The sequence below is a fragment of the Sparus aurata genome, chromosome 12 (genome assembly GCF_900880675.1).
Source record: "Sparus aurata chromosome 12, fSpaAur1.1, whole genome shotgun sequence".
NCBI lineage: Eukaryota > Metazoa > Chordata > Actinopteri > Spariformes > Sparidae > Sparus > Sparus aurata.
Window position 1 is genome coordinate 22498181 of NC_044198.1, and position 14386 is coordinate 22512566.

The following is a 14386-nucleotide window of genomic DNA, read 5'->3' on the forward strand; positions in this document are numbered from 1 at the left end:
ACTGGATGGATGAAATGAAGACCCCAGAATCCATGTTAAAGAGCATTAGTTTTATTTTCCACAGGTTACTTCAGAAACAGGTAATTATGTACAAAAATCTGGAATGTTGGATAAATGCATATCAATCATCATCTCACTGTGGCTGTTTCCAGAGAAACCTTAGAAATACTAGCTATACATTAAAACGGGTGCCTCTGCATTTGCAATTTATTGCTGGTTTTACAATCGCAAGTCACTAATGCCATTATTAATTTCTTTTTTTTTTTCTCACTTGTTTTTAGAGTATTTACAATTTGATTAGTAAGGTCTAAAAACCACAGAAGACTGCTAAATAAATAAGAACGATACGGGAGCGTAAGAAAAACGGACCGACGTGGATGAAAAATGTGACATGTTTTTATCTCCCAAGATTGTCTACAATGTCAGACTGTATGCTTTTTGCCATGAATATAAAGTGACCAGTACCCCAGAAATGTCTTTTTTCCCCCCCTACTCTTAAAAAGTCTACAGGAAAATCACCAACAAAATTCATAAAATATAAACAATAATTCATCTGTGTAAAACACTAAAACGTTCTGTGAGAAATGTGGGAAAATGCACATTATTATACTGTCATTTGCTTGTGGATAAAACTTTAGATTGAGTTTAAAAATCAAGGGCACAGCTTCACTTAGAACAGCTAAAACAGTGTGACTATTATTATTCTTATCAGCGGGACAATTCATTGTTAATTACCACAGTGTAATTTCATTTTGGTTCAACAGTGCCACAAGCACAAAATATGGGTCAAACATACAGGAAGAGTACAGCAGAGGACACAACCTACTGTAAACAAGTTGAGGGAACGCCATTTTTATATATTGTACAAACAATTCAGTGGTCACAAGTGTGCTATTAGAATTTAAATTGATGGGTTCGTTACCTAGTAAGTGAATTTCATCATTTCCATGTCTCCTGGAAACACGTCTCACTGAAGAGTTATTTACAAGTGGATGAATATCAACAGAGACGAACATGAGGTGGATTTAAAAACATCTTTTTCCTTCCGACAGTTCTTTTGACAAACATCAGGGATGTTTTTTGAGATGCAGCTTTGAGTGACTTCAACAGTGTGAGTTGATTATTTTGCACAGATGAACATCGGGTGTTATGGTAGTCTAAGCAAACAAACAGTAAAAAGCCTCGGGCAAAGTGACACAAACATTCACTTTTACACAATGCAGAGAAATCTTTCTTTCTTTTTTTGAAGCACTACTGTATATATATGTCCTGTGCTATTTCATTACAAAAAAAGATTCTTTTCACAATATAAAAAATCATGTAAAATCATCAGGGATTACTAAAAGGTTGTGTTTTGTTAAAAATGCTTTCTGATGTCTCGAAAATAAAGGCTTACGTATTGCTTTCAAGCCAATATGCTGCAAATGTACTCAGAAGGTTGTGAATATGTGAATATTGCTTGGGCTCTGGGGTCAAAGGTCCTCCCCTATTCAAACAGTTCAAGGTCTATGGCACTTGACAACTTGCTTTCTCCCAACTCGACTCTGTACAGCAAAGAAAACAAAAAGAAAAACAGATGGAGGAACGGCTCCAAAGTGATGAGTAAAAGCATGATAAAACATCTGTGTAGACACAACAAAAAGGCAAACTGTGGTCTTCTCCCATGTATGAAAAAAAAAAAAAATCAAACCAACAGATGTTGAAACCCCGACAATACAAACACACTCGTGTCACTGATGGCCACCTGAAAGATGAAGCCCTTAAAAAATAAAAAAAACAAACAAGTGAAATGTTGACATGTTCTTATTCAAATCTCTTTCTGAAGTTGTCTCCTGCGTTTGCCTTCTGTCCACAATTTCCAAACTTGCTTTGGTTAACTAGCATAACCGCCATATGTTTCGCTACTTAAAAGATAATCGTTTGACATTTTGGGAAATAGGCAAATTGGAAAACATCAAGGTTAAGACCAGGGTTCAATGGTGCAAGCTCAGCCTTGCTTCCAGTTTTGCCCAGTGGCCACTCACGGAATTGCAGCCAAACATTCCCCATAAAGCACCATTATAAAGGAGACGTGTGCGAAACTGTTGACATGACGGCTCGAACTGCAAACAAGGTCAATTGTAATGGATTGTGGTTCGATGGAGGTTTGACATTTGCTAGTAAACTCTACTGCACATATTCCGTGAGCAGCACAACCAGGAAGTAAACCCTGGAAGCTGGAAAACGTTTTTGGGGTATGCACCAGACCAACAATTCTCATCAGACTGAATAGGTGAAAAATTGACTGGCACTGGCCCATTGATGTAACGGAAAGTTTGTTTTTACATGTATTAAACACAGAAGACTGAACCTTTTAATAGATGAGCTTCAGCAGTGCTGGTGACAGAGCCATGCTAGCAGTTTCCCTCTGTTACCAGTCTACATGCTAGCTTAAGCTTATTGGTTGTGCTTCAAGAGAACAAGCATGTTTCCCAAAATGTCAAACTTTTGCCTTGGAAAGAAAACAACGTCTGACTAACTAAACAGATTTAAGGCTGAACAAACACATACTACACCTCCCCCTCTCCCATTTCCCCAACATTTGAGTTTCCTTTCCATTTCCCAGACTCATTAGATGATCACATGCAGACGACACTTTTTTAATCTCAGAAGCCGTGATTCACTTATATTGCGATGGATGCTTTCCCACACAGCTCAGGTAGTAGTGGTCTGGAGAGGTGATATGCTGAGCAGTTGCTGTGAGGAGATATGCTGAGAGGAAGTGAGGACAGAATCGTATCCGTACGCTGGAGGGTGTTCACAGGTTCAATGGAAGCAGGGGGTGGATGATTCCCTCCTCTACCAACTCTTGGATTTTGCACGAAGAGACACCAAAAAAAAAAAAAAAATCTCTCTGCGACAAATCAAAATCAAACACCTCCTTGATCTACATTCGTCTCCACATGAAAAGCACGTAACATTGTCCTCCATTAAGATCATACTGCAGACCAGAAAATGGTTTCAACATCTTCAATTTAAACCAAAAAAACAAAAAGGCAAACTGGACGACAGAAGAGAGGGAGCCCGGCCCCCTGAGTGGTCAATTCATGCCAATCCGCAGAAACAAAACCTAATGTATGATAAAGGATTTATGAGATTTGGACTAAATAAAAAAAAAAAAAAGAAAAAGGGAAAAAGATGATCTGTACAGAGACCACAGTAATTATTTGCTTCAGAGCAGGTCGTATCTTCAGCTTCTTTTGTAAAAAAATATATATACCACAGTGATGGCCTTTTGAGGACTCGTACTTGCAGAGGTTTTCGCCGCCGTCTCACTTCGATCCACTACATTCAGTGGTTTCCCCCCGTTTAGTCAAGGCTATGAAGATCTCTACTATAAATAGTCCCAACAGGTTATCAACAGATCAGTGTCCTTCTGCGTATAAAAATATGAGAGTCAACATAAATTTCTCTGTCCGTCTCTCTTCTCGTGTCTTCCACGTTAGAGGTCAGTTGAGTCTATGCTTGCACGTCTCTTATGATAGTCATATCCACAGTGCTTGGAAATGTCTTCAGGAGGGACACTGCATTCCCATGATCGATATTCACAAAGCTGTATCCATTCGCCTGCAAGAAAAGACAGATATTATCATCGATGAGAAAAATCCTGATAAACCTCGAACTGATTGATAAAGGGTGTGTGATATTTTGAACAGACAGATTACCTGGATGATTTTATCTCCGGGCTGAAGAACCTTGGACGCTGGCCCCTCCGGTTGAACCCTTGTCACAAATATACCCTAAAATTAAATACATTGGAAATATTGGAATATCAAAATAAACTATAATGACTGATAATATCATTGAAACTATGGCATCACTGTTGTCAACACATTTTAGAACAACACAACTCAGGACAGATGATTCAATTTCTGTGAAAATATAAATACTAATGGAACAAAAGGCTTACGTATCGATTTTGTAATGGTACTATTAATACAAATATTAATTTACATTGTCATCTGGACGAAAGGGATTTCCTCGGCCTCCCACTCCTCCTGATATACTGAAACCCAGCTCTGGATTCTTCTCCACTTTCACACGGATCTGAAACACACCCACACACTTTCATTAGCCATTTATGCACAGTCATTCATGGTTAATTACACAATGATCCCACATCTGTCTTGAAACCACAACAGGAGTTTACTTTTTGAACTGGCTTACGAGCTACATGAGACACAAGTGAATAACGTTCAGGTGAAATCAGATTCTTACATCTGACAACTTGGTTTAACCTTTTGGGAAATCTGATTATACTCCAAGAGTAAGACCGGCATTTCTAAAGCTCACTAATTAACCCGTTTTATCTTGTTTTTTTAATCTGTTCAAAAGCCTAAATGACAGGATATGGTTTTTAACCATCAGAGGAAATTATAATCATATATCAAATAGGAAAAGAGAAATCAGAGCTAGCTGTATATTACCAATAGGGGCTGCTGAAATAAGCCAGTTCATCCAGTGATAGCCACAGACATTAATTGGCCCGTCATCTCAGGAGCTGAGCTGCGAGCTACTGAGATGACTGGCTGGTTTCAGCCAACCGGTAGTTCCTGACATCGCCAGAAAGTCTGCGCAAGTAATCTCCTAAAGTATCAACAATAAAAAAAAGAGCTGAGTATCGAAAACGTTTGGTGTTTCAACTGTGCTTAAGTTGCTTGGCCATGAAACCAGGTATGACTCTGAGAAGAAAACTGCATCTTGTTGAGGTTGTTTCACTCATTTCCACTCAACATAGCTGCATATTTCATGGACAGACATGAGAGAGTGCCAATCTTCTCATTAAACTCTCAGCAAGAAGGTTAATAAGCATTTTTCCCCAAATGTAAGACTATTCCTTTAATCAAACTTTAGCCAAGCCAACACAGAACAACATCAAGATCTAATCAACTTCTTAACACACTCTGTACTTCTTAAATTAACTTCACACAAACACCATTCTTCACCTCTTGCAGTGCGTCTTGTGGCATACGTGGGGGTCCCGGCTGCTGATGAGAGACTTTGAGCATCAGGTAATCAATGAGCTGCTCTCTGGAGGGGTGGCGGGCCATCGGCGCCTGGGTCATCTGAGGACGACCAGAAGGGACCATCTGACCATTCATCAAAGGCACCTAGGAAACAAATGTAATGTTGTTGTTGTTGTTGTTGTTGTGGACTCCGGTATTGTATCATATATAGATAATATCCTCTTCAAAGCTCCGTAAGGACTAAACTTACTTTTCTGTGAGGGTCCAAGGTGTAGCTTTGCTGCCCTTGAGGACTGAACACATCATCCTGAAAGGAAAGAAAGAGGTGATTGTTAACATCAAACCTCACTCCACTGAAATTACAACGAAGGATAATGGGGAAGACGGATAATAAGACACTGACATGAACATTTTTAATGTCTGGTAATGGCATTAGGCAGGAATGTGTTGCTTCAGACGAGAGGAAAGGGGCACATCTGATTAAAATTGAGATTAAACTGTGCTTAGTTTCTATTCAGACCCTAAGCAGCGTGTAATTCTGAACATTAGCTTGCTGGAGATCAAGTGAATCTTAAATGTTAAGTAGGGAAGGGGTTACACAACACTCTCAGACAGCTTTTTCACTCTTCTACGGATTCTAACCACTTAAAAAATGCACACTGCTCCCACTTACCTTCTTCAAACACACTTTTCATCCCCAAACACAAAGTGAGAGGTTATGAAGTGATTCTGAAGTGATCGAGAGTTGAAGTGAAGATGGTGAATGGGCAAAATAATTATTAAAGTGCAGTAAAAGGAAAGAATTAATAAATTTTTGCTGAGATGAAATACAGTCACAAGATGTGAGTGGTAAAGGGTGGAGAGGTAAAACACACATGAGGTTAAAGAACCTGGCAGGTTTAAAAAGGGGTTGTTTTTTGTACCATACATGATACTCAAATTAAATATCGGATTATTAACTTGAGCACAAATTAAGTTAGGCTTTCTGTACAAAGAGATTGGCCTGATGAAGTCCACTTCAGCAGTATTTACCCAACTTTCCAGTGTTATTCCTATCTATATCCTGGAGCTTTTAAAATTCCTTCAATAAAGAACCTCAACTAATAATTCGACAGAAAAAAACATGAATTTTAAACCTGGACTAATCCAATATTCAGATTCATGTAAATGTATGAAAATTGGCACACATTTAATTGGATAATGCCTCCTTTGAATATTCTGAAAACGTCTGAGCAGATTTTAAATTGTTGTCTAGATGAGCTAAAACTCTGTAGCCGTTAAATCGGTCAGATTTCAGTTTGTTCTTCTCGGATTCTATCATGGAGGAACTAAAGCCACTAAACCAACAACACGATGGTACAAAAAAAAAATTAGTAAGCCCCTTCCAAACACTAAGAGAAGCTACACAACGATAAAAACAAAACCTGTTAGAATCCATCCATTGTTTGCCAGAAAAGGACATCACACGTACTAGACAGGGTTTGTGGTTGTGAGAAATCAGAGGTTAGGAGAGACATACTTTCACTTGCCTATAAAAGGACAAGTGAAAGATGGCTGCGGATCAGTGATCACTTCTCAACGTCGAGGAGAGAAGGAAACAGACACTGCTTATCTTCTACAGGATGTGAAACTAGCAGGAAGCCCTGGCTTAGCACGAGCTGCAGGAGCTAACGTCAAGTTCACAGTACTCACACAGAAGCCCAGAGCTCCGTAGGGCTGTCCGTCCCTGACACTAAAGACCAGGGACCCTTGGCTGGCATGCATATCCCTACAGCTGCCGTAGTGAGACCGGCTCAGCAGAGAGTTATTGGAATTATAGGAGCGAGACAGCGCATTCTGAACACAGGGACGACATGAACAACCAGCACCAACAGACACGTCAGCGGTGGCCATGCAATCCACCAAATGAGTGACATAAACAGGCACAACAAAAAGGTTTACAGCATATACAGACAAACATGCAGTGAATCTGGAATATTCTACATACAGCTGGGTTAGTAGGCTTTGCTCTACTTTATCTTAAAGGGTCCATTCACCCAGGCTACGGCCAACATATGTCTTTTTGAGTTTAGGTGAAACGACCCTTTAAAATAAGGTTAAAGACATACTTTACAGATATTTTCTTCTTATTAACATAATGCAGTCTTTATAGCTCTGGTCTTGCTGTGCTGCCCTGAACGGATGAGTGTACTCATAATGTTGGACTAACAAAAGTGATCTACATGTCTAAAGTTAACCACGACAAAAACACTAGTTAAATACCAATATCACCTTGAAACTGAAATATTGAGACAGAAAAAGCACATATCAATTCAGATATTGCAGAAGTCATTTTTACCTTTTCCATTTTCTTGGCCTCGATGTGCCGCATCACCTGGTCTCTCCAGTCAGTTGGCACCCTTCCTGCTCCTCCTGACACCTGTCCAGGTCCGTCCAGCAGCGAGTGCTCAGACTTAACCCTGGTGTTGGGCCTCCTGCTGGGGCTGCCGTGCTGGTAGTTGAAATCGCTGACAGACATGGTCCTCTCTGGAAGCTCGTGGGGCTGCGGCCTGCCGCCCAGCGGCCTAGATGCCCCGGGTACGTCGATGCTGTAAGTGCGAGCGGAGAGGGGCCTCTGCATGGCCGAGCTCATGGCCAGCGGCCCCCTGGCGAGGGTGTGAATGTCTCTGTACGTCATGTATTCCCCATCGGGCACCTGCATGCGCCTTGGGTCACCCATAGAGGCTGTGGAGGCAGTGCTGCTTTGCCTCTGCAGAGTGCTGCTTCTACCCTGGCCTCCAGTAGAATGAAGTCTCTCCATAGCCCACATGTCCGCAGGGGGTTTGGGACCCATGGGAGGCCCTCTCTGCTGGGGCTGTAGAGGGTAGGGAGGCGCCTGATTACGGTTTGAGAAGTTGGTGTTGGCTAATGAGTGTGGAGGAGGAGGGAGGTAGCCTTGGTGCTCTGGGGGCATGGGCGTCCTCTGGGTCCAGAGGCCGTCTTTAGGCACGGCACTGCTGGTGTACTGTATGTTGTACTGAGGAGGAGAGATGCCCATGGCCATGCTGGAGGAGACTGGATATCTGCTGGTGCTAGCAGGAGGCTTAGAGGAGGAAAGCAGGTCTGAGGAAGATGCAGAGGAGCCGGGGTAGACCTGCAGAGTCTGGTCGTTGAGTAACTGACTGGCTGACTTGCTCCTGACGATGCTCTGGCCCTGAGCCCCTGGCCCTGCGCCGACTCCTGCCATCCTCGTCATTCCTGCCATTTCATAGGAGTCAGCATCCCCCTCAAAAGCGTACAGCTTCATGCCCCCTGCTTCCATGTTGCTGATACTGTGAGACTTTGTCACCTGCGGAGGATGGCACCTTTTCTCTGGAGACAGTTCCTCTGTGCTGCGAGACAGAGACATGTCACTGCTGGCTGTCACGCCTGTCGAGGCCACATGCACAGCAGATGTCTCTAGTCTCATCGCTTGGCTTTTGTGGCCCAGACTATTGATGCAGTCACTGACCTGCTGGTTTCCATTCAGAAAATGCTCCATGTTGTCGTTGCCAAAACCCTGCTGCTTGCTGTCCAAGTCCTCCCGGTGTACTGAGCCATTCTTGGTTTTGTCCACCTCGTCCAGCTGAACCATGTTGTCTGTTGGCAACTTGGAGACGTTCATATTGATCTGGTCCCACTTTGTGTAGGTTTCTCCCATGCCGTTGTTAATCCCCTTTTCAATGAAGGCGAGTCGGGCCTCCATGGACAGGTCGTAGTCACCCATTTTCTCCGGAGGGGTCTGCTGGGTTTTCAAAAGGGCCTGAAGAGACGTTTCAGAGCCATTGCCATTATGGAGGAGAGGGGTGGTGTCTTTAGGCTGGTTCATATTCTCGTCTTCTTGCCTAAAACACAGACCAAGTGGTACATCAGATTCTGTACTAAATTCAGGAGGAAGACTCTTCAGGTTGAGGAATGATACTAACCGGCTTTTTGGTAGGAAGGACATCTTCGCCTCTCTCTCTGGAGTGCACAGAGAGTTGTCCTGACTGCTGTCTGTGGTCAGAGACACTGAGTCAGACATGCGTGATGGTGATGAACAGTTACTGTTGTTCTGGTTGCTGTTCGCCACGGTCTCATCCAGCAAAGAGTCTGCGTCATCTGTTAATAAGAAATGTCACAGTTAGTGTTATGTATCTCAGCACAAGCAAGTGTCAAGTTTCTCTCTTAAAATACAATTAATTAAAAGGACTCAAACAAAACTTTTACCTTTTTTGTCTTTACTTAAAGTCACTACTTTAGGCTGGTTGATGGAGATCTCAATAAGAGGAGGTCGCATCTCTGCAATTTTCATCTCTTCTTCGTCATCAGACAGCTCCTCAGAATCCTGAGGACAAACACAATAATTATCTTAAAAAGGGACAGCTCACCCTCTTTTTTTTTTGGGTGTGAGACGCTGAATTTTGGAGACATCAGCTGGAGATGCGTCTGCCTTCTCTTGAATATAAGATAACTAGATGGCACTTGGCTTCCGGTGCTCAAAGCTTTAAATAAATGTGTCACAAATTAACTTTGCAATGTCTCTTTCCAGAAAGCATGACATGGTTACTTTAAATAATCCACAGACCTTGTTGTGAGCAGTTTCATGTAGGAAGTACTTATTTTTTTAACCGAAGTTGACCCACAAGCCGCTCAGCTAAGGAGAGCAGCATTAATGTTTAAATTCCTCACTATCCCAATCACAAACCTCTCTTCCATTAGTGGAGACATGTTGCATTCTGTACAGTGATACGGTTGATGTATGTAGTTTCTGTATGTAGTTTTCCATCTAGTTCCACTTATATTCAAGATAAAGGGGACACATCTGTGCCTTTGCTATACTTCTTGTTTGTGAACTAATTTAGAGAGCTAAATGTACCTCCAGTGTGTCCTCATGGTTCATCATGGAGCCCCCTGAAGATTTGAGTGGGACCTTCTGAGAGCTGTAAGATTCTGAAGTGTCTTTTGATTCTGATGCAGGAGGGTTTTGGGCATTCGTAGGTACTTGAGGATTCACATCTGAGGCCATGCCATTAGGACAGGGGGCCTCTATCACCTGCACAAAAAGAGCACAGATGGTCTGTTATTAACCAAACATGTTCTTCCACTTCCACGTAAAATGTGCAGTGTGTTTAAGGGGAACTAAAACAAGGCAAAATACACAAGAAATGAAAGTGAAAGGTTCTTTTTTCCACTTTACAAGCTTTATTCAGCTGACCTTTACTCCTACGTCTTGCACACCGATGTGGTTCCTCTCGATCGGTTTTGCATCTCTGCCCGACTCGTCACTTGACTCGTCCTCCTTCAGCCTGTGAGCCACAGACTGGGCTGTCTTCACCATGTTCTTCAGCTCGTCTGGGTATGGTGTTGGGTAGCGCTTGAGGTTTCCCTCCTGGGAGAGAAGACATACCCACAATATTATTGTTGAAATCCTGCCGTTTGCAGAAGTGGGACTCGGAGAAGTGAGATGTCTGTGTTTAACAGGAATTACATGAAAAATGTGGTCTATTCAATAACATACAGACACATTTCCCAAAAATGCAAAAGCACCAAGTTGGCCTCAGTTAAACTATTGTACAAAATAGTGCATTTACATAAAAACAGCTAAATCAAAGTAAAAGAAAGCTGTCAAAAGAATGCTTTGTGATCAAAACAAGGACCTTGCAGTGCGGCTAACTTTGTTGCCACAGTCATTTTTCTGTTCCGATATTATGTAACGATTGTTTGACACTCACCCTCGGGGGTGTTTCTCTCTCATCTTTGTCCTCGTCACACTCAAAGGCCACCTGAGCTCGGTGCTTGCGTTGTTCCTCCCAGAGAGCCGGATTGAAGCTCTCAGAGTCAGAGTTGGGGATGTCTAAAATAAAAGCAGAAAACAGAAGAAGGATAATTTGTTGGTTTTTGGTTAAAGCTTTAGATTGTGTTAGTAATTAATACGAGTCTGTCTTTGACCACAAGATGGCGCAAACATAACATGAGCAATGCCAGTAAACTGATGGAGCAGTGAAGGAACTTGAATTTCAGAAGCTAACCACTTGAACTTAATAACAAATTACCCAAACTTGTAATTGTTGTTTGAATAAACTGTGTTCAAAGGAAACAGTGCTTTGAGGCTTGAGCTTTAATCTCACGCGACAATCTATTTAAATGTTTGACCAAAAGGGCAACAAACATGAAGCACAATCATTTGACATCCATGACGGGGTTTGCTGCTGCTGCTAAATATTCAAATCGATCTGAGTACTTTGCCCCTTTCTGAGTCCTACATGTTAGAAAAGGTGAAGCTGATTACTATGAAATGATATAATGACTGTGTTTGTGATGCTGCTTTCCTGAAACTCTGCATTACCATACTGCATAAGTGATCTGCTCTTTGTTGTGTCTGTTGGTTTTGCAGGAAGTGTTAGAGCCAGATTTTTAACTGGTGCATTAAATTTGAACCTTGACACAAATGTATAAGAAGGTGACATCATATTCTATAGTCGAAAGCTGTCATTTATGCATCAAAGTGTCTGTCTGCGTGGTTTCCTGTGTTGTAAAGCTCTTGGCCTACCATTTACTGACACATACTTGACTAAAATAGCTTGCTAATTTAAAAAACAACTACATACTCCTGACAGAGCAGCTACTGCTGTTCATTCTGAGCAATGAATCAAAAAGATCCAACTTAAAACAAGAAGTAAAAACAAAACAATAAAAATTGCTTGCGTAAGTGAAAAAACTTCCAACAGAACAAATTAAATTGATCTAAAAACACGTCTGAATATCTCTCTTAAATGTTAATTTATAGGTGGATTGTGTGCAATGAGATATTTTGACTAGAACTGGACAAATATACCAGATATGATTTTGAGTACACTGTATCAATCTACACATCCTAACACAGGGCGTATGCACACAGTGGATAGTATGAGTCACCAGCTGTGTGGCTGTGTAGCCTCATATCAAAGTTGTAAAACATAATCACTGCAGTCAGGTCCTGACTTATTCCAGCATCTCGGGAAAATACAAGTAAACAGATAAGTGTCTTTTGGAAAAAGTCCCAGCTGATGACCGTGGAAAATGTCATAAAGCAGATGGGGCGTGGAGATAAATAGAGGACAGAACCTACATAAAGTAACTTTCAGTTCATTTATTGTTGGTGTGACACTTTGCTGACACTGACGTAAGAAATCATCGGTTGACACACTACCATTTCAGTAGTTTAAGCATGTTGATCGTGAACCACTAATTACTTTAAAGCTAAGATGCAACAGGGCCAGCGCAAGCTGTCTGGCGTAATAAGAGACAGAACTAACAGATGCTTAACAAGAAGAAGAAGAAGACTAGTGTTTCTTCCTCAGCTTTGCTCTCAGGTAACGAGCGCCCTCATAAAATATAAATACAGGAATCCTTGCTGGTCACCTATAAGATCGCTACGATGCAGATGGTGATGGTGGTCATGGTGGCGAATGAGAAATTTACATCAATAAGCTTTAAGTACTTTCTTATAAAACAACAATCTAGCCCTGTTGCTGAGATCTGATTGGTGTAAAAACAGGTCAGACACATTTGCAGTTTGATCATCTGCCAGATTAGGCATGAAAGAATATAAAAGAGAAAAGCAGTCTTTTTGAGGGCACAGTACTCACAGTCCTCAATCCTGGTTTGCTGGGGGAACATGTAGTTAGTCAGCACGGTTTTGTGCGTCTCTGGATCCTCCTCTTTCTGGAGCGGGATCAGGGGCTTTGACTGTGGGAGACACAAAGGAGGTTTGAGTGTGCTATCTGCAATCAACGGTGCTTTGTTGAAATTCACGTGGTCCCCCTCAATTTCCCACAGTCCCTTCCAGCTGAGGCTTTCCCTCGAGTCTTCTCCCAACCACCCACTAGCTTCACTTTGACTGAGACCCTACTTAATCACATCTGGGTGCCTCTTCCTGTCAATCACTCCTTCATGGAGAAAGCTTAAGCTCCAATAATGTCCCTGAGGCCCCTGTCGGCATTGTCACACCTGCCAAACAGTAGCTCTGTGTCTCACTGCATTGCTGCTACTGTTGTACTGACTCTCCTGGGTTTAATTTCTGTTCTGCTAACACAACAGGTGCTGCACTCCTAATAATAAGTACCTTAAGCTGCAACAATTAGTCATTTAATTAATTGTCGATCAAGAGAAAAATTAGTTGTGTATGATTTTGATAATTCATTCATCGTTTCAGTCATTTTTTAGAGCAAAAATGTCAACCAATGCGTACTAAATAAAAAGATTTGCTGCTGTTCTTTGTCATTTGTGATGGTAAATAAAGAGTGTTTGGAATTTTGGACTGTTGGTTGAATAAGAGAAGGAATATTAGGAGGTTGCTTTGGGAAATTGTGGTGTTTTTCTTTTATACAGACAGACTAAACAATTAATTTAGAAAATATTCAGCAGGGCAATTGATAATGAAAATAGTTGCATGTTGCAGCCCTTGAACTTCTGCCTTTTGTTGTCTTTATGTGCTATGTAAGTCAATGAAAGCAAATAATACAATTTTGATGCACTTAAACTTCAACATCAATAAAAGGCCAGTTTGTACAAACAGGATTCCAGAGACAATTAAAAATAACAGTCTATAGGACGGCTGTTTGAAGAGCCTCGAGGGAAAAGTTTAGTGACCCTTGGTGTTGAACTACGGGACAGTCAAAGAGCCCTGATCATATGACTGTGGAGTCTGTCTGTACAGTTTCCTGTTAAGATGAGAGCGTGACATATATATATCAGCCTGCATGGTTTATCTATCGGATGATATCATCTTATAGCTGACTAAAGACACTGAAGCACAGAAATGTTTATGTTATGGGTTGAAATTAATATTATTTTATAAAAAATCTCAAACATCATTACCAGTACTGCTTCAAAAATCCACTATCGGTAGGGTTACGAGTTAACAAAGGGAACAGAGGTGTAAACTTTAATAGGGTCTTAAGTCAGCTGCCTTTTAAATACTAGATAAGATTTGAGGTCAGGACAGGGATGTGGGCTCTGCAGCTGAGTCTTCTACATCATTCTGAGAAAAGCTGCGGTTTTCCAGAAACAATTTCTCACGACATTTGAACAGAGACTTAGAATAGTCCAGCCAGGATAGAGAAAAAGGCATGAATAATTTATCTTAGAATGCGGCTGGAGTCAACAGACTGTAATGTGAAAATATTTATAAGCTGGAAAAACAAAAAACACTGAGTCAGTATACTCCTGCGGGGTCTTCACCAACCTCGCTTTGCACACATTAAAACTGCTCCGCTTTGCAAAGTTCAAGAACTCTTTTCCTCACACAAAGCTACACCGCTATGACAAAGCCACTTCCTGACACATGAGCTCAACCAACTCAAATGTTTCGACCTCTGATAGGCTTATCTTGTGTCCTG

At 41.5% G+C, this 14386-nt stretch overlaps 1 protein-coding gene across 3 annotated transcripts in view; it reads right to left on the reverse strand.

The window, feature by feature from the left end:
- Nucleotides 1–35: 35 nt before the first annotated feature.
- The window catches only part of erbin (erbb2 interacting protein), a 58139-nt gene continuing 43788 nt past the window's right edge, over nt 36–14386 (reverse strand). Inside the window, exons 15-27 of one of the 3 annotated variants that reach the window (XM_030435578.1) lie at nt 12635–12734; nt 10739–10860; nt 10222–10395; nt 9883–10059; nt 9234–9351; nt 8951–9125; nt 7345–8869; nt 6699–6842; nt 5257–5313; nt 4986–5150; nt 3994–4086; nt 3705–3762; nt 36–3606 (exon numbers count right to left, since the gene is read on the reverse strand). In XM_030435578.1, coding sequence (XP_030291438.1) covers nt 3715–3762; nt 3994–4086; nt 4986–5150; nt 5257–5313; nt 6699–6842; nt 7345–8869; nt 8951–9125; nt 9234–9351; nt 9883–10059; nt 10222–10395; nt 10739–10860; nt 12635–12734 — 2898 coding nt within the window. In that variant the 3' untranslated portion in view covers nt 36–3606; nt 3705–3714. Of the gene's footprint in view, nt 3607–3704; nt 3780–3993; nt 4087–4985; nt 5151–5256; nt 5314–6698; nt 6843–7344; nt 8870–8950; nt 9126–9233; nt 9352–9882; nt 10060–10221; nt 10396–10738; nt 10861–12634; nt 12735–14386 lie in introns of all 3 variants that reach the window. The other 2 variants (XM_030435577.1, XM_030435579.1) reach the window with 2 other exon arrangements.